The 26295-nt window shown below is 36.2% G+C and overlaps 1 protein-coding gene across 22 annotated transcripts in view; it reads left to right on the top strand.

The window, feature by feature from the left end:
* TTLL11 (tubulin tyrosine ligase like 11) overlaps window positions 1-26295 on the top strand; it is a 63920-nt gene that overhangs the window by 25288 nt on the left and 12337 nt on the right. For 16 of the 22 annotated variants that reach the window (XM_026062316.1, XM_026062315.1, XM_026062312.1 and 13 more), the window contains 2 exons: window positions 22913-23170; window positions 25070-25135. In XM_026062316.1, coding sequence (XP_025918101.1) covers window positions 22913-23170; window positions 25070-25135 — 324 coding nt within the window. Of the gene's footprint in view, window positions 1-22912; window positions 23171-25069; window positions 25136-26157; window positions 26220-26295 lie in introns of those variants that run through there. The other 6 variants (XM_026062333.1, XM_026062313.1, XM_026062311.1 and 3 more) reach the window with 2 other exon arrangements.

Below are 26295 nucleotides of genomic sequence, written 5' to 3'. Positions count from 1 at the left end.
CCAAATGTAATTTAATCTCCTATGGCTGTTATAAAAATAATCAATTCATTGTGGCTACAAAAATGAGTGGGTTTTTTTTATTACCTATTATGATATTGCTGTTTCATTGCTAGTTTATCGTCTCTTGGGTGCTCATTCTCTGTACATACCCCTTCTTGCTTTTCTATTTGGAATTCAACCTTGAAATTTATTTTTGTTTTGAGTCTTCTTCTTCTTTTTCAAATGTCTAGAACCATTCTTTTCTCTGGATTGTCTGGCTCTGGCAAATGTCAAATATGATTAACTAATTTTCTGAGCAGGAAGAACCCTAATGTGGTCTCTCAAATTTTTGCAAGATCGGCAGGCAAACGCTGGCTAATGTCACTCTGTTCAGAGCACAAATATTAATGTATGCCAGTTGGACTTTTTTTTCTCTAAATGTTATATAGTTAGGAAGAAATTTTAGTCGAGGTTTTGTAGAACTTCCTGCAGAAAAGATCTTATTCTCTTCTTACACAAAAGAAGATAGTTCCTTTTTTTTTTTTTTTCCTCCCTACTGTATAGATTTACCCGTCTTTCTCACTTTAAACAGTTTCTTTCTCTGATATGGGACAAAGCTAATAGTTTCTAGGAGGAGAACAGTATGTAATCTGTATTAGATGAACGTCAAGAAATTAATTCACATTTTCTACTCATGTAGTTTCTGCCTTAAAAATAACTTACGTTAAAGTGGTAGCTTCTTCAGGAGGTAACTTCTACTGTGCTATTGACTAATGGGTCTCATATTGCCTATTGAATTGAAAGTCTATTAAAGAGGAATGTGAGTCTTCTACTGAAATGACTATTAAACACTGATAAATGTTTATCTTTCATATATTCCAAAGACATTTTTCAAATCTTCATACTTAATTCCTTGATACTGAAGAGCAATTATGCATTTTCCTAAAAAAGGTAAAAATAAGAAAGTAAATCACTTAGACAGTTGTATTTCTTTTATTTTCCAAATATTTTTTATTCAGTTTCCCTGATGTTTCTGTGTCATATTTAATGGAAGCACAAAAATATGGTGTGCAAAGGTGACTGGAGTATAGCTATCCTGGATTTTGATGATGATAAAGTCATTCTTGCCACTGATTACTGTGTTTATCTCACTGTACATATTCTAGGGCTATGGTTATGTGACAGGGATAGTTTAAAAGGGCCAGAAGCTCAGTGCGTAAACATATGGAGAGATTGGATGGGAGAATACTGGTGTTACTGCTATCACTGATCAGAAAATAATGACTGTTCTTCAATCTTATTGTAAGTTATCTTCGTTTCCACTTCTATGAGTAACTATATTATGTTCTGCAGTGATTCCTTATTCAGGGTTGTCAGTATCTTTGAATTATTTGGGATGAGTTTAGTGCTTATAAAAATGAGCACGTAATAAACTGGAATATGCTAATGTCAGTATTTTTTATTCCCATTTGCTGTATTAGTTGCCTCTTGCAGCCTTAGGTTGATCCCTATCTTCCCTTGTTATCACTTGGAAGTCTGGTCAGGTTTCCAGCTATTCAAATGCTTTCAAGCACTGCCTTTCCATTCCAAGCCTTGTTTCTGCCTGGAAATGTATAAACTCATATATATGGCTTTCTTGAAATTGTTCTTTCTACTCTGTGTCATTTTGGAAGTTGACACAATTTTTTTCTCCATCAGTCAAAATGACCCAACATTCATGTTCAGGATCATTCTGCCAAAGTCCTTTGGAAGTACATTGCATTAGACCCATTGTCTTTCCTGGTGGKTTTTTTGTTTTATTCCTTCATCAGGCAATCTGCCAACTTCAGGATCAATTTTGTCTGTTATGTTAGCTCATGTGGCTTTTTATGAGTTAGACAGGTGGAGAAGACTTTTAAAGGTGATGTTTGTCAATGTTACTTTAGTTCAGGTTAGTGAAATGTTACTTTGTTTTTCGCTAAGTTGCAGAGTATTTATTTCTACTGCTATTTTTCATCCTGCTCAAGAAGAACAAGCCTCAATTACTCTGTCCACAGTTTTGTGAAGCAAATGTCATAGGTGCCATGCTCTTTGTTCTCTGTTCTTGCTTGTCCAGTTGTTTATCTCCTTCATCCTTGAGAGTTTTTTAACCTTTCTTCCATTGATTAGGACCAGCCTCGTTTGAACTCCCACAAACTAGTATGTGAGTTGTTGCTCTGTGAAATGAAGGGAAGGATCTGGTAGTGCTTGACTTACAGAACAGTTTTACAGTGGTTTTAAGAGCCACTTAAAGGAAAGCTCCACAAGAGTGATTTACTACAACAACAGCAAATATCATATTAAGTCCAGAAAGCGGCAAATAATTTGAATGTGCTGTGGCAGCAATGCTAACATCGACAAGGAAATCTGCTGATAGAGAGAAGATCTGATCTTTTAGTTTGTAAGTGGCCTTATTTCACTTGTAATCTGAAATGTTTTAACTGACTATAAATGTATAGCTTAAATACCCATAAGCAATAACAATGGTTCTTCAAAAATAGCTGAAACTATATCCCTAGAATAGATACATTTAAAAATTAGTAAAAATTCACTTCAATGTTCTTCTGTAATGGTTTGATGGGAAAAAAAGTTGATTGTGTGAAAATAATTCTGGACTAGGACATAAAAGATGCACTTTCAGTTCCTGATTGAGGCAGTTTACTCAGTGACCTTGAGACAACTGATTTTCTTTCTGCCACAATTTTAAACCTGTGAAAAGAAGAGGGTGCCTTGATTCTCCCATGCATTACCAGTCTTTTTAAGCTGTAATGTTTAGTTTATGGCCTGTTACTATGCTTAATAGTATAGGAGGTCAGTTTATGTATTGTTGTTATATGTAAATATTATAGAAAATCTTCAGTTTTCTTCTATGGAAAACTTTAGGTCTGACTGTGCACTCTTCAGTAAATATCCATGAGGGCTACTAAGCTTTTCAAAGCATCTTTTATGTTTTGCCAACCTGATTGTCATTAGTGATCTCTACTTTTTGTCTTTTATTTTTTCCAATACATAGTGCTTACAGTCATTGCTTTTTCTGTACAATATCATAAGTTGGTGCTTAATGTGCTATTTTGAACATTTTGGATGTTATAATTTAAAAATGGATTTTTCCTCAAAGTTGTTTGCTGATGTTATTTTCAGTTTTGTTCTCATTTTTACAGTTCTTTGCTAATACAATCGAGAACTCATTGGAATTCACACACACACACAGTACTAAACTCCATGCTTGACAGCAGATTAATTTGTAGTTATTCCTGCCTTAACTTTCACCACTGAAAAAAGTAGTTATTCATAGTCCAGTTTTGCAGTTGGTTTGTGTTGATCTGCTCATACATTGTATTTGAAACACTAATGTCTGTAATGTAAAGACTCTATTTTAGCTTTCACATAGAGTGAATTCAGTCTTATTTTGAATGTATTGAAGTGACCCAATATTGAAGCACAGCTGGAAGTGGTAAGAATATACTAAGCAAGAAAGCTGATGACAGGCCTGGTTCATTTAAAAAATTTAATGGACAAGAATTGATGTGGGTTGCAGAATTTTGAAAGGTTTAGTTTTCAGCACTGTGAAATTAATTGGCCCAAAAATGTAGCATGCTTTTGCAGTAATTGGTATGCTGCAGTGCCTCTAGCTCTGGTGTTAACCTTAGTCTGTTTTTATGTTATCAAATGGCGAATGGAGACCAGTTTGTCCAATTAGACTTGAATCATAAYGTTTTGAGATGCAGCTAATCTAATTACACTTTTATTGACATCTGCTTTCTTTCTTTTCACTCTTTAAAATTTCTACTCTGAAACAGAGGAAGGTTTGAAAATAAGCTACAGAATGTGACCTGTCAAGAATGTTTCCATAAAATCTGAACTTTCCAAACATTCTGATATATCAGAACATGCTATAGCAATTAAATTTCTTAGGTATTCACACCGTATTACATTTTAAGTTGATCACAAAGAAGCCTTTTGGCTTCCTTTTCTCTTACGCTGATTCTCAAATGCAAAGAAAACCTCTATGATAAAATATATAGGCAAGGAAGGTTTTATCCAAGTATGTTACTTGCCTCTTTCTCTCTGTAGTGTAACCGCAAAAATTGTTGTAATCCTTGAGGTTTGCCCAAGAAGAAGGAAGGTCAGGAATAAATTAGGGTGGTTGCTTAGACTCCTTCCAAATGGCATAAAAAAATAATGTGGAGGCAGTGGGTCTAATATATCTTTCAATTCAGTTATTTGGCTAGAGATTATAAATGARTCTTAATGGTAATAGAATCTGGCTTAGGGCACCGTATACTTGGCAGCCCTCGCAACCAGCAGTAGCGTCTGGGAGCAAGAATAGTCCCATTGACTCCCTTGAGCCCTAATAAGAAGTCTGATAGCGAGGCTTCTCCGTGCTCGGGGCCGTTAAAGCCTGGCACCGTAAGGGAGAGCATAGATGTTGGTGTTCCATTGGTTTGGCTCCTGCTTTGTTAGAATTCTAACAAAATAAGTTCCTTTTGTTGTTTTTAAACATAAACTCAATGATGTTTCAGGGCGTTCCTGGGAGCTCTGTTGGATACAGATGTTTGTTGTATCCAGCCATTGCTGATGGCTTCAGTGGAAACAAATGAAAATTCAGATTAAGCATGGTCAGCAATTTGCTCAAGTTATGTTGGATAGGATAAAAACAAATAACAGTTTTTGCCCTTTGCCCTTATGCATCAAGTACTTAAGTATATACTTAAGTGTTTTACCAAGTTAGCCCTCTGTGCCTTTGAGAAAGCGAAATTACTGTAGCTCTTCAGGCCATTCATCTTTTCCTTTTACCTCAGAGGTAAACTGGCTTGCTTAAATAATACAGTAGAGAAATCTCTGATGTTCTTAGATGTTACTTCCACCATCTAGGGCTCCTTGCMTGCAGCCTCTAAGCCTGACTGCTTCAGCCTGAGAGGGGTTAGTGTTGGTGCTGAACAAGGGCTTAATTTCCAAATAATTTTCAGTGTGTGGCTCAGCTTGTTTCTGGCTTCTCTGCCTCAGTAGTCTAGGCAGCCGTCCAGCTGTGAAGCCAAAGTAATTTGCCAAAGAGTGCTCAACTGGAATAACTCTTAAGTTTTAAAACTATACTGTAGTTAAAGCTAAACAAAATGTATTTATGCCTAGTGAAATCCACTGAAGAGAGTATTACAGAGGAGAACTCGGCTTAACATGCTATCTTGCTAGAAAACAGACTGCACAGCAACACTGTAGATAAGGAAGTAACTGTCTTATAAAACTGATTTAACTGAAAACTAATTTCTTCCCCTTATAGGGGAAAAAAAAAAAGTTGATTCTTTGTCTTCTCTACACATTCTGCAAATGCYGTCTCATCTCTTCCTCTGCCAGAATGTGTTAATCGCAGCCTGTCTAGTGTGAAGAAGAGGAGCAAAATGAGCAGTTGTTTCTTGATTTAAGGAACCTACTTAATTCTATTAAATACATTTTGAAGAGATTATGCTGTGTCATGTTTTTTAGGATTTGCCATAATTTATGCTTTAGCTTTCAATACAAGAACTGTTGTGTTTTGAAGTTAATAACACTTTTTTTTCCCTCCTGTCTTTAAGCAGGGGGCAATGGCAGCATCTGCTTGCCTTGTCTGTCCAAGTGGGCTCACTAAGTTTGCGTGTTCATATAAGGAAGGTGATCAGTGGTTAGGCTTGAGTGCAAATTATATTTTTCCTGACACTTCAATATGCTAATCATTTGAGCCTGAGTTTCTGCTATCAGCAAAATAATCTTCACCTCTACTTACCCTGTAACTTGCTAGCATAGTCTATTTTTGGGGGTGATATCTTGACTTACTGAAGGAATAGTGATTCAACTGCACTCTTTAGTATGTAGCTTTCTTATGGCTTTTGCATATAGCACAATTTCCATTAGTTACATCCAGTAAAATACTTTTTGAATTAAATTCAATCTTCAGAATCTTAGTTAATTGCCTTGTCTAAAATTATGGATATACGAATATTTAATTTGYCCTTTTTTCCCTTTTACATTATTGAATAAATCTCCTTGTGTTGCACAGAAGCAGCTCTGCTTATAAATGAAGTTTTTTAGTTGGTCTGTAATGCACACTCTAGTTACTTGTAGTTTTCTGTAATCTTTCTGATACGTAATTGCTTCCCACCAGTATCATTTTCATAAAATAGATGTCCAAGAATTTACTACAAAGATAAATTGCAGTGTATGTATAGTGTGTATTTGTGTGTATGTGTATATATAGCATGTATGTATGTATTTCTATATAGTGTAAAAATATGTTTTATCTCTTAGCTGTTTCCCTGCCATCTTTAAAATCTGTATGTCATGTGTACCTAAAACTACTACCGACTGTGATAGTTTTGATTGCATGAAGTCTGAGAGGCGAGACAATCTGGTACAGCCTTTTGAGCTGTTTGTCTTAGTTTCCAGTTATAGCTTTGTAAATTCTTCATGTCACCACTGAATTGCAGTATGTGTTTTATTCTCTCTCAAGAATGGCACAATCCACAAACAAATTGATTTAAAAAATATGATTTCATGCAATCTAGAAAATGTTGTAACCAATCGATCAGCCAAGGGCATGCTAAGGTACATCACCTTATATACTAATAAAAGAAACAAATAATTTATGTGGAGTGGGGCTCCTGGGTCATATGACAGTATTTTATTATAGTTAGAGTAAAATGGAATAAATTAATACATGAACATGGATTATATACCTGAATCCTAGTGGGAAGTTTTTATATACAAATGCATTTGAAGAACTATTTATTTGTAATGTATTTAGATGTCAAGTTTAAGAATGGGAGAAAATAATTGTCAATTTTGGTGCAGTTGTGAATTATAGAGTAAATTTAATGATATTATAATTACCTCATGTAGTTATAAGAAATAACACAATTCATTTATGTATTTTCATTTCATTTGGTGCGAGCCATTAATTTACCTTACTGTAACATGAAAGACCAACTCTGATGGTGTTAGCTTTCAGCAAAACATGCTCTATCCTTCCTTTCTGACAGGTTGGAAGTAACGGATAGTACCTTTCACTGACTGCAAAGCGCCTCTCAGCCTACAGGTTTCACTGACTTGGATGCGTGTTTTGGAGAGAGCACTGAAAAAAGCAAGCTCAGTTCTAACATTAATGGGAATTTTAATAGGAGCAATTTTTTTTATGAGTGATTTTCCAGATATTTCTAAATAATAAAAATGAGGTAATACTGTTTGAATTACCTTATAATATTCTTTTCAGTCTGAGTTTCTTTGTGTCGAGAAAGCCCTCTTGCTTGAAGGGTTTTGAGTAAACCCGTTAAGATACTAGGAAGGAGATAGAAAGGATCCTGTTTCTAATTGTAAACTTAATTTTGCTGAACTTCACATGCAGCCATTAATTTTTTCAGCATCACTAAAGAAATACTGAATATTGAAAATACTGAACATTGAGAAAAATATGGGAAAATATTGGGTTCTTTTGGGTGGGCCTAAAGTCTTATTTTAAAACTAAACTTATTTTAAAACTCATGTAATCTAATGGTTATGTTATGACTTTTTTTCAATATTTTGCATATTAAAATGCTGTGTAAAAGTTGCCACTAATGTGCTTATGGGTCTGCTTTTAGTACCTTCTGTGTTTGGCTTCAAAAATTGTCCCTGAGCTCTCGTTTCTATACAGCTCTCTTTTGCCTGGCGTTTGGCTCCCGTAAGAGCACTGCAGACTGCTCCCCATTTTCCCTGTTCCCCAGAACGTGTTCTTCCCGTGGGAAAAGTGTTAATATATTATTCTCTGCCCCTCTTCCTGTCAAAAAACTGGCAAGAATGCTGTAGTGTGATATGATGGGAATTAAAAACCTGAAGATGATGAGACCACTGAAGCTGCTGAGGTCTTAATTCTTCATCCTTTAAAATAAAGTAAAGAATCACTGGGTTTTTCTTTGCCTCATAATGTCTGAAGTGAGGTATCTAAATGAGATGTAAGGCCTTTTTCCTGCCTGAGAAAATACCAAGAACAGAGGGATGAGATGCTCTGGAGTTTTGGAACAAGTATGCCCTGTAAAATATAAGTCAATGACATTCATTATGAGAGAACCTGGAGGAGGGAGAAGCAAAATCAGCCTAAGGGACCACAGAGGTAGAGGACAGGGAGACGTTAATAAGATAGAGTTTATCTGAGATAAAGCCTGATAGAATGGGAAGTATAAGGATTTCAGTTTGGAATTAGATTTTTATACATGGACACTTAGCTGGAAAATTTTCCATAGACTAATTCAGTGGCTAGAAAGTGCCAGAGTTTGAATCAGGTTCCTGATCTGAAAAACAAATTTCAGAGTGATTTCTTTTGAGATATTTAAGTACATTCACTGTTCCATGCTTTATACATCAGTTGGTATTCTGTGTGTGCCCGTTCTCGATCTGGAAGCTTGCATTAAAAGAGCAAGTCTGTCCTGTCCTTCACCCATAGTCAAGGCAGTCATCTTTGATCGTCTGAATACATCGCGGCATTGGGTAACAAGCATGTCAGAAAACCGAGATGGGAAATGGGTTTGGCTTTCAGAATGTAGTACTAATATTTTAAAAGAAGACATGACTGTTGCTCAACTTCTTTACTGCAGAGAAAAATCCATAATTTATAAATTAAAAAGTATAAAGATATATAAAGAATAAGTTTTTCTGAGGGTATGTTTAGTATAGCAAGGGGTTGTAGGCCCGAGGAAATTATAGCAATGAATGCCAGACATTCTTACAAGACATTTTGTACAGTATTGGAGTATAAATATCTCTGCACTGCTTTAACATGTTCCCAGCATTATTGGTTAAAATAGAAAATACTGATTATTCAAGGGAGATTTATTTGGGCAGTTGTGGGCACACTGTCTTATTCCTTCCAGAAACAATTTTATTTGAGGCACTCAAACCTGCATTTCTCAATGGTTTGAGCAGTTTGCTTTTCTTTTTTTTTCTTTTTTTTTCTCCTTTTGCTGCTTGACTTCCATCCACCTTCTAGATCTTCCTCCATCCATTCTGTGTTGCTTTGAACTTCTTTAGGCTTTTCTGGTGTATGACAGTATTGAACGACTGCTTTGTTAATAATATCTGATAGCTGTTTTCCTCTCTGGAAGAGCATCGCTTTAAAATAGCATGGGTGTACATGATAGCTGGAAATACCAAATTTTTCAGTTTGCTCTTGCTGGAATACTGTGATTTGTTGAGACAAAAAGTTTGAAAACAATATCTTTTAATACTTACTTTTCAAGATTTTTTTGTTATAACTTTGGGGTAAATGCAAGCATTTATTTTGCTAGCATTTGGTCTTAAATAGATGTGGAATGAGCAATGAAAGAAAAATGGAGATTATTTCTCTGATTTTGCAAGAAATTTATTATTCTCATCAGCTTCAGGCCATCAGAAAGTTACTTGTTCTCAGATACTGCACATAATGAGTATGAATATTAGATCATGACCATATCTGCGAACTGTTTGCTTATTCCCCTATTTGTACTTGTGTAATAATGGCAAGGGAGTGCAAAGCAGGTTTTTAAGGGACAGCAAAATTAAGTGCTTGGGATTTTGGCTTGACKTAAGCAAAGGCATTGATCAGAAAAATAACATTTTCCCTCTTACGGATATCCTTCAGGTGTCAGTTCTGCAGTATCCTGGTTTTATTACATCAATCACAAGCAGCTTAAGGCTTCCAAAAACATAGTCACAGACAGATGTTGAGCCTGTCTGGGGATTAGAAATATCCTCTTCCATTAAGTATAAATTAACTTAATCACCAGGTATGAAAGATAAGCAGCATAAACATCGTTCCCTGAAGCTTTCATTAAAATTAAAATTCTATTTAAAACTAGGCTCATATTTTCCATGACTTGGTCCCCCTTCAAAGAGATTATATGTGCTATAAATTTTTACAGTGACAGAGTGACAGAAATTAATGTATTGGGGGCAGCGATGTTCTCTATAATTTAACTTCTGCTGCTAGTCTTCTTTTAGGAAGGGAGCTGACTGGCTTATTTTTAGGTAATAATTGATCTCTAGTCTCTGAAAAAATTAGAAAGCAATAAAGCTGCCTTGCACCCAGTCACCACAATGAAATGAAAGCATAAAGCCGCATGACTTAGAGCAGTGTAATCATCAACAGTGTTATTTTGTATATGTAGAGTTCACCTGCTTTATTAGGAGGATTACTGCTGATAAAAGGCAATTGCAGTGTTGCTCTCTACTCCATTGGATTTCAGGGTAAAGCTCCTTTTCTGCCCTAGCATAAGCATATGACTGCTTTCTAAGAATAATTTTCATAGGGAAGAGGTACCATGGGGTTTAGGTTTTTGCTGTTCTACTCTGAGACACTTGGTGGTCTAGCTTAATGTTGGTTTAAATGTCGTATCAGGCCTTACAACTGGTTTGCTTTTGCAGTATCCTGTGTTACTACTTTTAAGGCACACGTTTCTAAAGAAGCAAAAGAAACAATGGAGAAATAATAAGGCACATAAATACTTTAAAARCAAATAGTGAACACGGGCAAATCTACTAAGGAATAATAAAATCTACCACCTCCATAAAAAATGAAGTTGGGGACCATATTTAATGACCTTTATTCTACAATAATTTTTTTGCTACAGTGGAACAAAGTCCTTTGATGCAGGTTTTGTGTTGCTTATACATTATTTCATTGTAGTAATGCAGTATTTTCTGCAGCATTCAAATATATGGCAGGTAATAGCATAAGCATTCACTGCAGCTGTTTCATTAAAAGTAATAAATCTTTAGCTAATACTGATATTATTCTTAAAATKATAAAGTTAGAAATAAAACATCTCAGTTAATAATTAGGAAATAACTCTTTTTTTCAGTACATTGCATCTGAGAATGCTCAAATGCATTTCTTCATTTTAATGATTTAAGCTATGTATTCTATAGAAGAAAAAACAGAGGTCAGGCTGCAGCTCTGAGATCCAGTTGGATATTGATCACAGGTATCCAGTACCTGGTTTCTGTCTCTTAAGTATGTCTCTCCTCTCTCTGGTGTGCTGCTGGATTGGTTCCTGCCATGACCTAGTAAAGTAAGAGTGTAACCAAGCTAGGCTTGATCACAGTGTCACTGGTGAAGGCTTACAATGTTGGATCTCCTCTTTGAAACAGTTTAATGGACTGAGCTTCAGTGTCAAGTCCCAAGAGAATTAACTCAGCCTGAGTTTTCTGAGTTTTGATTTGCATAAAGGATTTGTTGGAAATCTAACCATTTCTTTTCCTATGTGTTTCTTTTTAAAACACCTGAAAAATATGCTCTGTCTGCCCTGGAAGATACTAAGATCACAAGCATCTAAATTGTCTAGGAGAGTCAGTTTTTCCAAGGATAGTGATGTAAATCCTCAGTTATTGATCAGGGCAGATAAGGTCCACTCCAAACTATGGACAATTCTTCAAATAACTCAGTGACTCGGCTTTCATGCTTCTCAAGTTTCTCTGACAGATTTGTTTCTCTGGCTGGTTCATCTTGTGATCCTTCCCTGGCTGTGTTGTCAGGGAAAGGATGCAAGTCTTCCTTGTCCCCTACACGCCAGTATTTCAGGGATGGCTGCAACGGTGTTAGCTGTGCCTACCTTGTGAATTTTTTATGCAATATGAAAGTTTGTTTATTTATATTATGGAATATTGGAAGCTATTATTTCCACAGCATTTTTCATACAAAAGTAAACAGCATCTGAATGGTCATATCTAGCAGGGAACAGAAGTGAACATATTTCTGTAGGCTAAAACTGGGGAGTTGAGCGCAGTGGGTCTTTGCACTGTCTCCTGTTTCAAAAATTCCTCTGAGCAACACAAGATTCAGACCAGAAATGCTCTGTACAGATGCTTTGAAAGGAAAGCGTCAGTGCTCAGATAATACTTGTGGACAATTGTAATAAGTAAATTAATTGGTTGTGTAGCTGTCTGACATGCTTCCTAATCAATGAACTACATTTCTTTCCAGACAAAATGTGTAGGACAGCACATTAGCTTGTCTTAGGTTCTGAGTCTGATGGAGAGGCTCTGATCTCCTCTGTGAATGATATGAAAATATTAGTAATATTCTCATCCATCACTTTGTGTCCTTAGTGTGGAGCAAGCCAGGTTTCTAGCTTTTGCATCTTGGAAACACTCATTAACAATGTGTTAAGAAGGCAAACTTTCTCCGTCTTGTTTTCTTTCAAAAGCTATTTAATTTTTAATGAGAGGAATGTTTGTTTTTATAATAAATCCACCCCATGTGAAGAGGTAGTGAAACATCCCTCTCGGAAAGGGGACTGTGTGTGGATCTTATGGAGTGTGATATGTGGTAAACAAGTAATGCTGCTGGGACAGAAGATGGAAAGCCTGGAACTAGCAGATACTACGTGCAAGAGCTGCTTTGAATGTTGATGATAGACTGCAGGGGTTCCAGTTCAACTTTTTTAATAGTTTGATAAATTGTTTTGTTGTTATTAAGAAATTGGCAAGACCGTGGAGTACATTTTGGATTTATCTGTGGGCTCAGCTAAAATGTGTGTGTTTGCTGCTTCTGAGAAGCAAACTTCGGGTGCCCTRTGTCTTCCACCCCTCCAGAGCCAATGCAGTATTGCTTATTGCTGCTGTCAGAGGGCCTTGCTGAAGGTGCAGACAAAGTTAGGCTTGGTCGCACTCACAGTGAGGCTTTAATCCAAGTGATGTAATTCGACTGCTTTATTTCTCTAATTGAGATATGGATTCTTTTTTAGACAAATGGAAACTCTAATTCCTTTCAGCCCTCTTCCTATTTCCAAGAGACAGGATATCTGCTCCATTTTCCAAATGCATTTTGTATGATTTGAAGTTAGTTGACTGTCAGCAATGCTGCAGTTATCARTCCTTATTTTTAATGTGATTGATTCTCTCTTTTTGAAACCTGGACTCTTTACCGTTGTTGTATTTTGACTGTCACAAAGTATTCACAAAGTGTTGAATGAACTATGTAATAGCAATAATGTTTCTAGCATAACTTCAAAAATCACTCTTCAGGGTTTAATATTCTTCTAATATTTTTATCTTTGTGTAACTTTTTTATTGTTATTTTGAAAGGAAGGAATGCCAGCACTGTTTAAATTTTCTATTTTGCCAGAGAGTGATTAGGGTATAAATATGCACTATTTCTTCAAATGAGACTAGCAAATGGCCAGTTCAAAACAAAATGTCACAAAATATAGTCAAACTGCAAAACTTCTCGCCATGCATACTGTGAGTACTCTAAGTCTCTATGTTAATAAAAGTAATTGGGTTAATTAATAAAAGAAGATTCATGAAAGACTGTTACAGCCCCAGCAGTGTCTTTATATTGCTGTTTCCTAAACAATTTACTTCTGTGAATGCACGCACAAACACCGTAAAAAAAATACACTTATCTATTTCTTGGGAGGTCCATATACTGTACTGGTGAATGGGAGAATAGATAGATTTGTCATGCAAAATCTTCTGTGTTTTTAGCTATGTTAACATACTCCTTGCTTTGAGAATAGAGGCTCAGCTGAGGGAATAATTATAGCTTCAGTATCCAGAACATAATATTTTCTTTTCTTAGGTAAGCAGCTGTCAGCTGATACAAAAATTGCTTAATATTACTTCTAGCAATGCCCTAAATGTTAAATATACCAAGCGAACATTCATAGATATATTAATATCACAATTCTTACCCAGTTTTACTCTCAGCTTGACAGCTAAATTTTATATACAGATATACAAAATGTTGTGAATGTTGAAGCCTTTAATCAGTAGTTGCAAATTTGTTTGTCCCTTAGCAGCTTGTGTTTGCATAAAGATTAAGGCCAGTCAGAAGGAAAGGGATATAACATAGATGGAAAAAATATTAATAAATTAGTAATCATGTGTAAAAGATAAGTAGTCTTAGATGTCATTTCCATAAGCTTTATTAAAATTGAAATTCTATTTTAAAGATGTGGTTAATGTTTTCCCCACAGTTGAGCATTTCTAAAGAAAGATCTGTCATGAGTGGCCAAATTAGGGAAATTAATGTATTGAGGTCAGACATTAGTATGCAAATTAAATATTGCTTTTATTTTGTGTGGCACCAGAAGCATTACCTTATATTTGACCTTTCATTCATTTAGCCTGACTCAGCTATGTCAGTCAAAACAATTAATTCTAAGTAGCAACTTTAAAGTGTGGGGCTCAGCTTTCTTCTCCTCCCTTTGCCTGCTGAAAAGCCCATGAGAAAGGGGCTAATGGAGAGAAAATCTTTGCAAGTCTCTCTTTCTGGAGACTACTTTCATCATCTTGGAGTTTCTTATCCCTCCGCCACAGTTTCACCGCAGCGCTTGTCCACAAACACGCTGCAAGGTTTTCAGGGAGACTAGGACAAAACGCTGTGTGTTGTGCAGGGACTCCCAAGATGAAGTCCTGAGCGAGATTATACATAAAAGGTTGCTGGAGTATGAAAGAACTGGATAGTAAATATTGCAGAGGAGTTTTTTAAGTCTAATGAGTCTGAAAGGTAACACTACAGAAATGTGTAGTCCTGTATTTTCCAATTAACTGATGAATTAATGGTATAAATGGAGATGCAAATCCCCCATAAATTTTCACTGCTGCTGTTCTTCGAGCTGTATTTCTGCTTTGCACTTTACTGACAATGCTTGCACCAGCCTTTGATATGACGACCCCTTGGGACTTATGTCATCCAGCTTACCCTTATGGTGTGTAGATGGCAGATGGCAGCTGAAATACAGAAAAAAATGTAATGGTGCATTGCAAGTGAGTGTAATTTATCTAGCAGTAGGGAAAAAAATACATTGTGCACTGTTTCCTTGCAAAAATGTGCAGATCACAGTAAAATTCTGTTTTTATAGATACTGAGTCTGGTTTTAATACTCCTAGCTAGGCAGTTTTTCTTAATTAGCTGTGCTGAGACCACACTGAGTTTGGGTGCATACAAGTGTGTTGAACAGAACTACAGAAAATAAACTTTTATTGAAACTGTTATTACTGTCTGTGGTAGCAGTGGAGAAATATACTCTGAATATAGTCAGTGTAAGTGCTTCCAGTTAAGGTGAGCATGTGGAATAGTCAAGTCTGTGTATCAATTCAGTTTCACAGATATGGACAAGGTCTTGTGCGGGCTTGTTTTTAAAAGTCTTGGTCTCATTAAAAGTGCAAAATATAACTTTCACTTTAATTCAAATTATGTGATCAAATTATTAAGGTCTGTAGTGCATTAGAAAATCTTGGCAGGGAAAAAAAAGGTAAAGAATGAAAACAAAATATTAAACTTTGTAAAAGGAGTAACCAGTAAAAATGATTTAAGAATTATATTCTCTTTTGTACTTAATGGAAGTATAAGATTTGGCAATAAAGATTAGGATTAAATTTTCTTGTTCTGATTTATACATTATGAAAGCCTATAAAATATTTAAGTGGAAAGGAAGAGACATGAAATTAGCATACCAAAAAGCTGTTTTTATTTAAAAATACTTTTCAAATAAATAATATGGCTTTAAGAGCTATTCCAGTGCAAGTTTGAAGTGGGAAACTGGTTTTGAATTTTAACCCATGATCTCAAGGAAGCTGCAGGTTTTTCTCCACAGAATGGGGGGGGGGGGGAAGAAAGAAATTCTAGGTGACGGCTTAGAACCTCTGTTTTATTATATTCAATAATATTTTTTTCTTTGACCATAAAATCATTTTTTCTATGATCATAAACAATTTTCTATAAACATAATACAAATCAAACATAGTCCTATTTAATAATTCGAATGTCTCTTCTGGGTAATAATTTGCGTTCCTCTTTCAGGCAGATGGAATCTTCCGTGTTTTTTCTATCACTTAGTACTTTGTCCTATATGTAATAACAGCCAAACAGAACTGGGTAACAGACCTATTTTCCTTTGGTTCGGGATCAGATGGGAACCATTATTTTAGCCAGTTATTTTTGTTTTGGATACTGAACAGTCGTTTGAAAGCAGAATATGGGAAATGGTCTGAAAAATGATACCTACTTGAGAATATATCAGTTTATTTGGAGCCATACAAGTGATAACAGACTCTCTTCACAAAAATAAATCCTCTCTTTATTAATAGAGGTGGGAGCAGATTAAGGGGATGCACTGTGATGATCCGAGAGATTCCTTCCAGTCCTTCCTTCCCATGAGCAGATGGTCATTTTACGGTTATCATCACTAGCTGTGCTTCCATATTAGCTATTCCATAAAATTTAGAGAAATGTCCTGGATGAAAATCTGGAAAATGATACTGAGAAAGACAAACCTGAATATCCCAAATAGATTGTGTATCCCCTAAATTCTTCATGCTGTTTTGTAACTATAGGCTGAAGATGAAACTGATTTGCAGAACTGAAGCAAAGAGTTTTTCCTGAATTCTTAGCGCAGTAAAGGTGCAAGTAAAATATCTACTTAAGAACATTGTGAAGATCAGCTAGTCCTCAATCTCTTGAAAGGCTGCCACTGTGGCCTTTAGGATCGCGGAGGTAGACCATCTGCGCATTTGCTCCGGAAAACCGATCTCCTGCTTTAGAGTACCTTAATAGTATCTTAATGTTTTTTAACTTCAGCTTTCCAGATATCTATATGGGTTCAAAGCAAAGATTACCTCCAAATTCAGGCAGATTGCCATAGTCAAGTCTTTGATTTTGAAAATATGTGGTAGAAAAGTATTCTGTTGATTAGAAGCTGCTTCTGGAGAGCTAAGAACATCTGAATGAGATATCTATCAGTATATATGGGTAGTCAGTGACCAAACAGAGCGTGCCTTGGAGCAGGGACAGAAACAGGAGAAAGCTGAAAAACAGAGAACAGGGGTTGGGGTAGCTTGGGTTACCAGAATAGTAATATGATTTGATTGACCCCCATGGTATAATAAAAAAAAGTTAGTAGTAGAAAACAGTAAAAGAATGAAGAGGAGAGTTTCAAATGCACAAAAAGCTGTTAGGTATTTGCTTAGAAAGTCCTTAGAGTTAATAGACTAATTCTATTTCTGCATGTATAAACCTCTGCCCTAAATGTCCAGGGGATCATGTACACACTGGATGTTTTCGGCCAACACAAGGTAGAAGATAACACTGTGCCAGTTTAAATTTCCCAGCCAACAACTGCTGTTCTACCTCTGTGCTAGGAGAAAATGTTTCACTAGAGGATTAATAAGCAGCAAAGTTAATAGTTGTGAGACAAGCACATTTTAAAATTTTGGTTAGGTGTCCTACCTCTCTTTCCTAATAAATAAACCTGTCTTAATAACTGTTTGGGGAACATGAAAGAGAAAGAARATGGTCCAGATGGATAATTGATGAAATTACACAATTATTCTTTCTGAAAATAGGGGCTTTTTGTAAACTTGTAAGCATACATCATTTCCCAGTAGTAATAAGTCTAGAGTATTCATTTACCATTATGTTTTGGGTGTTCTCTTCATTACCATTTAACATTGCTTTGAAGATAGGGGTTGACAAATGAAAGGCTGAAAAAGTCTCTTTTAAACCATTGTGTTTCCTCACAAGTTCCAGGGCCTGTTATTTCGGCAGCAATTCGTGCTGGTCTTAGTCGCTTTTAGCATGCTTTATTTACATCTGTAGTCCTTCAGTACTGTCGTTTATTTTATGTGAAAAAAGTAAATTGAAATTAGCTTCTGAACCATGCCCTGTCAATGAATTTTCAGGGGTGTCCTCTATGTCTGATAATTAATTTTAGGGCCAAAATTAAGATGCATGAAAAAAGCATCTTTTCTGACAGAGATGTGGAGTCGTGGATGAAGGCGGTACCCTGCGAGCTGAGTTCCAGCACACCGCAGCTCCTTCGTTAGTGGAGTTGCTGGGGGATACGGCCGCCTCCCTTCCAAGGCTGGAAGGGGCTACGCAGCGACCAACGACTACTGAGGCTATACTGGATTTTCCTGAAGCTGGTCCTTATAACGATATCCTCAGGATTTTCTGTAAAAAATGAAATCTAGTGAAATTTCATCCGCTGTGCTTGTTTTTTTAAAGCAAAGCTTAATATTGTTTAACCGAAAACATTAATGATTAATGAATAACGTACAATCCAAAATACTCTTGAATTTAAAACTAGAAAGTGTTTAGGTTTTCCCATATAGTAAAACATAATCAGAATTCCATAGAGGCTGAATTAAAATAAATTTATGTTACAAAACAACATAACCTTTCTTACTGAGTATAAATTTTCACATTTGGTCAAGGCCTAGTTTAACTGACTGAAGACCGGGATTTTTAAATTCCCTAAGAAACCTTTTAAGATTAATGGGAGACAACATGCTTATTTTTTGGCTGTACTTACTCTCACTCTTTTGGCAATTAGGGGATACTCAATGGCTATGAAACCGTCATCTAATTGTACATGAGAAAGAGTAAAACTAATAATTTATTATTTTTTACTTTACTTAGCTAAAGACAAATGTAGCATTATTTTTTTTATCTACTATACTATTTGCTGGACAAAGACTGCAGTATCTTCTGCCAGTCATCCCTCTAGGGCAGTCTGATATTATAATTTTGATTTCATTGTTAGCTTTATTTAAATTTTATTTGTTTAATTTTCTGTGGTTTTGTAGATGGATGTGAGGAACACATCCACCAAATCATGCCAGTAATTAAAAAGCAATTGAGTTGGATGTTCTGGAAATATATGTAGCTTTTCTCTTATAATGGAAATTTTGTAGCTAGCWCACGAAAATCTCAGCGTGCTTCATTCGTTGTGTGGTTTCTTTGCAGTCTCTAGTGAGCACACCAAAAACKGTTGTGGGCAACCCGGTCTGCACACAGCGCCGAACGTGCTTGCAGTTGCAGGTTGGACCAGACCTTCTGAGGTTCCTGCCTGAATTAGTCTATGAAACTATGAATTATAGTTATACCTCAAACCATTAATGGGATCACCTTGTTGACAAGGCAAGGTCTTACTTGCTGGAACTTGGTATTTTAACTTTTTTTGAGACTTCCTTACTTAAAACTCGTGGTGCCTGTAACACGTATAAGAAGAAATTGTTGGTATAGGTGCCTGTGTACATGGTCCAGTCAGATTATAGYGGCCAACAGTACTTGCTTAACTCAAGGATGAGAAATTGGAGGTTATATCTAGTAAGTAGAAGGATTCGTGCATATAAAGTATTGAAAAGCAGCTCCCCCGTGGGATTAAACAATCTTTGCAGGCACTAGTTTCAAGGTAGGATTTTACTATTCTAACTACCTAATATTGCAAAAGTAGCTTTGTGCCAGACCAGCTTCTAGGAGAGGAACGTTATGAAAGCACTGCCTCTTTAGAAACTTTTGTCTCTTAGGAAATCATCACAGGTAGAAATATTGCGCTTTGGTGAATGTAAGTGTGGATACAAAAGAAGTGCTATTATTTTAAAGGTTTGTTTGCAACAACAGTCATGTTACAAGAACTGAGGCTTTGGGCAACGCAGCGTGACGGGCTCACCACGGCCTGGCAGTTGCACTTACCGAGACACTGAAAGAGGCTAAACACAGACGCCCCTTACGAAGAACTGTCAGGACCGCATCTGAAGTTCAAAGTTCATCTAAATGAACTTACAGCTGGCATTCAGTGCAGAGAGAAGTTTCCAGCCTCAGATCCATGCCAAGCAGTGACACCRGTGCTTACAGCCGTCTGGGAGGTGTTGCAGTTGCTGGAGAGCTGCTGCATTTTGGAGGTGTGGGTAACATCTGTAGCTGTGAATGACTGAGTAAACTGAGAGCCCAAATTCAAAGAGGGTTGAAAACTTTGCCCCCAAAAATGTCTTTTAGAAATTAGATATCACAATTTAACTTTTTTTTTTTTTTTGGCAATTATTGCACTTTTTTTTCTGTAGGGTGCCTTTATCTTCTTACAGTTGCCATACATTTATTTTCAACATACCTATTACAAGAAATAAAAAGTATTACTTTGAAGTATTGTACACTGAAAGGGGGCACAGTATGGCAATGGAGTAAATCTCTTTCAGGGAAATTTAACAAAAAAGCGAGGCTAAAAAAAAGCATGAGATATTTATTCTGGACGACTGACTACAGAATGGTTATAAGAAGGCTAAGGAATTCTGCTGTCTTTTAGAAAATGAGTTGGAAGGTGCAGATTTACTGTATATTTGACTTGATAATTTTTACAGTACTGTGGGTGGATAATAACTATGTTGATTGTTATTCTCTGCTGGAACAGAACTTTATGAAGTACACTAAATCTGCTCAGGAACACAGAAGATCAGTGTAGTAAAAGCGCTAATTTTTTAGTACCTAGTGTGAATTATACTTATTCTTGATGATGGGTACTTAGAAAAATGACTGGAAAGAAAATGAAAACCTGAATATGCTTAGTGGGTGCCAATTAATTACCATCAGCTCTCAGACTTTCTGAACTTACAATGGCAATCTTTAATCTTATCTAGATATGTCAAAAGCAGAAAAAAATGGAAAGGTGTATCACGGTGAATAAACATGTAACATTTATTTCAGAACATCATTATCTCCGTCAACTTTTACTTAAGGAATTTGGCAATGACAAAAAGGATGAAATAATGTATTTTGACAGTATGCACAGAGGATTTCAAGCAAAAAATAATAGGATTGCCCAGAAATTGTCTTCTGAATAGTGCCAGTATGCATTTGTGTATACAGCAATGCTTGCGAACGTTGCTGGAATTTGTTCTTTGCGACTCTTTATGTGCTCTTTGTTCTTTACTTACCAGAGAAGCTAAGAGCTTTTAAACACTGTTGGAATATAAGTTTGAATAGCATTAGGTTATTATATTCTCTAAACATTTCCCATGAACTGTTCCATGAACTGTTCCATGAAACTTGTCTTTTTTCCACTTACCTAAATTCTTTTGATGTTGATAGTAACTGAACATTGTTATCATTTGGTGATTCCTCCTCTGGGTGAAACAAGTTAGTCTRTTACCTCCTGAAGAGGTCCCACATCGTACGGACCTCTCAGAAGGTTTCTTCATCATCACAAGGAGTCTACACAGGGAAAAACAAGTTCTGTGCTATGGGCAGGAGAGGAGGGTTGAAAWTGGATAGAATTATTCTGTGTTTGAAAATATTGGACATACCAGCCAGTCTGTTCCCATCTGCCCTGACTCCTATCAGCAAAACATTTATAGAAAGACAGAGAGCAGCATTCTCCAAGCTTTTTATTATAGGTTGGAGATGTAGGAAAGTGCCTGTCATGATGTTGTTATTTACATGATATTTTTAGTGAAATTAGTATTATTCCAACTATAATAAAATACATGGAGCAGCTCTAGAGCTACCTAGGAATTCTGGCTTTACTCTTCTTAACAAAAAGAAACAGCTGATTTACATTTGTTTATTTTCCAAGATTCAGTGACCTCTGCAAAATTCCTATTTTCTGCTACAGGAAAAACTTCCAACAATCCAGATATAATTGATTTTCTTGAAYATTTCACCTACTTTAAAAGAATTTGAATAGGTGCTCCTTTTATCCACAGCAAACTTTTTAAGCATTTAAAATTTATTCTTTACTTGCTTGAGGGATTCTGAGCTTTGCTTTAGAAGGCTGCTGTCRTTTAGGTATCAGCTCTTCAGATTTGTAAGTACACTGAATGTTGGAGGTGCCCAGAATATTTACATTTCAGATTAACTGGCTTCTAAGGTTTATTTCAAGAAATATTTTTTCAGTTGTACTTTAAAAACCTTCATTGAGGACATTCTTCTAAGCCTACTTTACAAAAATATTTGGGTTTTAATATTTTACTATGTGGATTTAAGGAAAAAATAAAAAGATCTTCTGTCTTTTTAGTGAAAGTTAACTCACTGGAGCCTGATGTTTTGGAACCTCTTGTTACATCAGTTTTATTTAGTGCTGTAAGGAGCATTACTGGATAGGGCAAGGAAGGGTAAGAAGAGAAGGAAAAAAGGTTCTTTTTTTTTAAAGACAAAAAAGAGAAGAGAGAAAAGCATTGTCCCAGATCAGGGATGCAGAAAGCAGCAACACAATCTGATATCCACCCAGGCTTTCTGTTATTAAAGATTAACTGAAAAGATTTTATCAATGAGTGCAGTAATCAGACTATAATTATTTTTGAAGCATTGTAAGGCAATCATGCAGGCATACCTTGATCAAGATTTTTAAAAGTGACTAATTGTTTTTAATTTTTCAATTTTGGAATGTTTTATTTGAAGTTTAAAGGAACATGATTATCAGAAAATGCTAAAGAGTCATGTGGAAGATGTATTAAGTTGTAATTTGACCTGTCTCTTCAAAAATTGCTGATTCTTGTCACTTGGTGGCTGGATTGATAGCTATCCCCCTGGATTTCTGAGCACTGGTAATGCGATCAGATATTTTTGATAGCTTTACCAGTTTGGGCAATGCCCAGAAGAGATACAGCTAGAATTTGTTGCCATGTAATAACCTGCAGAGTAAATTGTTGGCCTATTTCTAGCACGTAATAACCAAAGGTCCATATAAAAAGAATTGTGCMGGGTCAGTGTGACCATGCAGGTGTCGGTGAACATGCATCCATTCTTACTTTTTTGGGGCAATGAACCCAAGATTTTGGCAAGGAGAGGTTTAATTTAAAAGATGAAATTTCAACACTGACATAGAAATGATGTGATTGTGCCCAGCTCCCCGTCATTTCCAGGGGAGTTACAAGTGATCAGTAGCTCTCAGAATTAGCCTGTTTATGATTTGGCATCTCTTTTTCAATCATATTTATAGGTATTATTTTTGGCATCACAGAATATTCTGCTTGTAAGCTTTTTACATACTTATATAACATGTTTTCTGCTTTAGGAAACCTTAGTATTTATGTTTGGTTTTCATTACTGCATAAATCTCAAAATGAGGTTTTATAATTAAAGAAAAAGTTTCCAAAATTACAGTATTGAATCTTACAAGAGTGCGGTTATCATAAGATACAATTGTTTTTTGTGCTACAGATCTCAGACTTTGGAGCATGTGTCAGACGCAAAAGAAGAGCTGTTGGATGCAGGACCACCAGACAGACTGGAACATGATGCCAACAAAAATACAGAGGCTGRCCTGCCCTCCCTGTGTCTCAAGCAAGTGTTTCCAAAGTATGCTAAGCAGTTCAATTATCTGCGACTTGTGGACAGGGTGGCTGCGCTGTTTATCCGATTTCTTGGTGTTAAAGGGACAACAAAGCTTGGGCCAACAGGTTTCCGAACGTTTATAAGGTTAGTGATGTGAAGGTTTCTTTAAGAATTGCATAAAGCATAGTAGAGAGTTTAGAAACTAAAAACCCTATTGTGTAGCACTACTGTTACTCTGCTGAGGAAGGACTGAGGAAGTAAATTGTGTGCATATTGTCTTAATTCATCTTTATAGTATCCACTTCATGAAATATACTACACATGTGAGGAGTTTGAATAAATTACACTAATATCTGTCCTATTGCGTTTATTTTTTCTGCCCATAAAATAAAGGCTAAGTACATGTATTTATCTCTCCCTAACTATATTAGCCCTTTACTGTAAATTGTTATTTCAAAAAACGTACAAGAACAGCATGTATCAGAACTTGCTAAATACATTTTTAATTGGCATTAGCTATTGTGGAAACRGTCATGGTGTCATAAACTCGGGATTATTCATTTGTTTGCAAATAAGCAGTTGAACAGAAGAGTGCATATGAATGACTTCCAAAGGCTGTTAGAAAGAAATACTCTATTTCAATTTATTCATAGCATTGACTTTTCCTTGTCACAAACACATACTTCTTAAATTTCTATGTTCCCTATGCTTAGAACTTTTTTTATAGCTGCTTGCCGTACATATGGAGCAATGGCCACTCAAAGGCAGGTAAAATAGGTGCTGATAGAGGATTATGGAGTGGGCAGGGATGTCTGTGCTTCAGTTGGGGTGTATATTACAGTCTCCAGCTCCTTATGCTGACATTGAACATGCTGACAGCTTTGAGGGAGATATTTGTATGAAGTTCTTGTGTGTCGCTGGGAAGAGAAGTTCTTGTGTGTCGCCCTGCGTTCATTGSATTTGTGTTCCAGCTTACTCTACTTAGAAAATAGCCTGCTGCTTTTTAAACGTACGTATGCTCCTGAACGCTTTAAAGCTGTCACTCTAGATACTCTTGTGGACTGAATCTAGTGGGAATAGGCATAATGAAGAGTTATCTTCACCCTCATAATTGTATGTAGAGAAGCAAGTTATGGAAGCACATGTAATTCAGGTATCATAAATGAGGAAAATAATAGCATGGTGATAGAGATAACTTCCTTTTATGTCTCTTGATATTTGGGAACGAGTCTAATCTTAAAGAAGGTATACAGTATTTAGAATAAGGTGAACATAAACTGACCTGTGAAACTTTATCTAGTAGGTACTCTTGGGTCTTCATTTTACAGCAGATCAGTAATGGTTGGAAGATACTATTTGCAGTCCTAGTCAACATGTCAAGTTTTTAGTAAGCCTTAGAAATACGACCAGATCGTATTTAAAAATTATGAAAAAGTGACAATTGAGATTGGGTGATTTGAGATTTGATTTTGCCAGCTGTGGGGGCACAGCCTTCTGCTCTAAGCCGTAAGAGACCATTTCCAAGTGCCAGTTACTGATGCATTGTGCACTAAGGATTTGCATCATGAAATTGCAACTTGCAGTGGCATGGAATTCAATTTATTTTTTCATATACTTTGTTTTTATGGATATATCTGTTATTGTCATGGTACAAATATCTCATTTTCTCTCTTTCATTGAGTATGACAAAAGAAATAAGCAGGAGCAGATGTACTCTTAAAATACAGAGATCTGTTTTCTATGCAGAGGCCTTTAGCATTCAAGAATGAATATGAATAATTCAAATTATAGGAATTATAGATATATCTGCTCTACCCACAGACCAGTGCAGGATTGTTTCCAGTCCTGAATTTACTATTGTTTAGTCCAGTCTTAATTTGGTACTTTTCAGATGAGCAAAGTATAAATGCCAACATTTCCTTTTAAGATCATTAAAATAAATTAACATATCTCAATGAAATGGTGTTTACTCTACAGTTTCCTAATGCCTCTTAAATTAAACTTTTTAATATGGGCTAATATTTTATTTATTTTTTTCTGCAGAGGATCTTCACCATCTGCATGGCCCTTTTCTGAAATGCTGTCCTTACTACTCATTTCAGAAATAAGGTCATGTTTCTAAAATGTGTGCTGCATCTCTTTTTCAAGAATGAACTGGTACACAAGTGGGGGCAGGGGAAGGGAATGGTTGCAAAGATTATCCAGCCGAATTTTAGCTAATCAAAATCTGCTGCCTTCAATAGTTTCTTCATTCCAAAAATATAACTCAAAGGGAGACACAGAATGCTGCCCATATCCTTGCTTGGATGCTGCCTAAGGTTTTAAGGACTATCTAGGCTGTATCTTAACTCTTCTCTGTTTTAGGCAGCCTGCTTAGGTTACTGAAGGGCAAGATTCTTCTGAATTATCCTCTTTTTTTTCTGGCTAGAAATTTTGGCCAGCTCTTTGGCATGTGCGGTAGTTCCAGACAGGCTGCCAGACATCTGGAAATCCTGGACAGATGGTTAATTCTCATATACTGATCAACACTATACTGCAGGCTCAGACCACACAAGTGTCAGATCTCCTAGACGTGTGCTTATCACCAAATGCCTCAGATGCAGCTGGAAGAGGGAGAGCTGTTGTTTTTCATGCAGTGTTCAACAACACGTAGGTTAAATCTGTTCAGTATTCAAACATAAAGAAGTGATTTTGTGCCGGAAAGCTTTCCTCCAACCCTTTTCAGACCAACAGTATCAGTCAAATTAATATAACTTTGTCTCACGTAGACAGTCTGTGCAGATTTGTATTGGCTTTTGCAATGTATCAATTCATTCCATTCTGTTATGGCCTCAAAAAGAGTAGTAGCAATAGTCTAGGAGAAAGCTGTAACAGTCAATCAAATCATATTTTTAATAGAAATATTCACAATTTTCCTCTTTTTTTCCTTGTTTATTGCAAAACCAAGATAAACCAGTTAATCCATAATATGACCTGCTTCCTTTTTGTTGCTAGATATTGACCTGAGATTGAATGTATAAATCTGATTTAGATGCTCAGAGCCTTTTTTTGTCAGTGATGGTATCTGTGGGATCTGAACAGGTAGCCAGATTAGTTACATACGTGGAATGATTTGTAAGTGAAAAATTCAGGACTTTTACCATTTCAGACACGTACACTTAATAAATGCTGGTTTGTTTGGTATCTACTGGATGGCCTTTGTTGGACTCAGCATGTTACCATGGGTGGGTACACAACGTGGGTAAACTTTTCCTTCATTGTTCTCCCAA

The sequence above is a fragment of the Apteryx rowi genome, unplaced genomic scaffold, assembly GCF_003343035.1.
Source record: "Apteryx rowi isolate R43461 unplaced genomic scaffold, aptRow1 scaffold_19, whole genome shotgun sequence".
Taxonomy (NCBI): Eukaryota; Metazoa; Chordata; class Aves; order Apterygiformes; family Apterygidae; genus Apteryx; species Apteryx rowi.
Note: the sequence above shows the minus strand (reverse complement) of the source record. Positions and strands in the feature narration are given on the sequence as shown.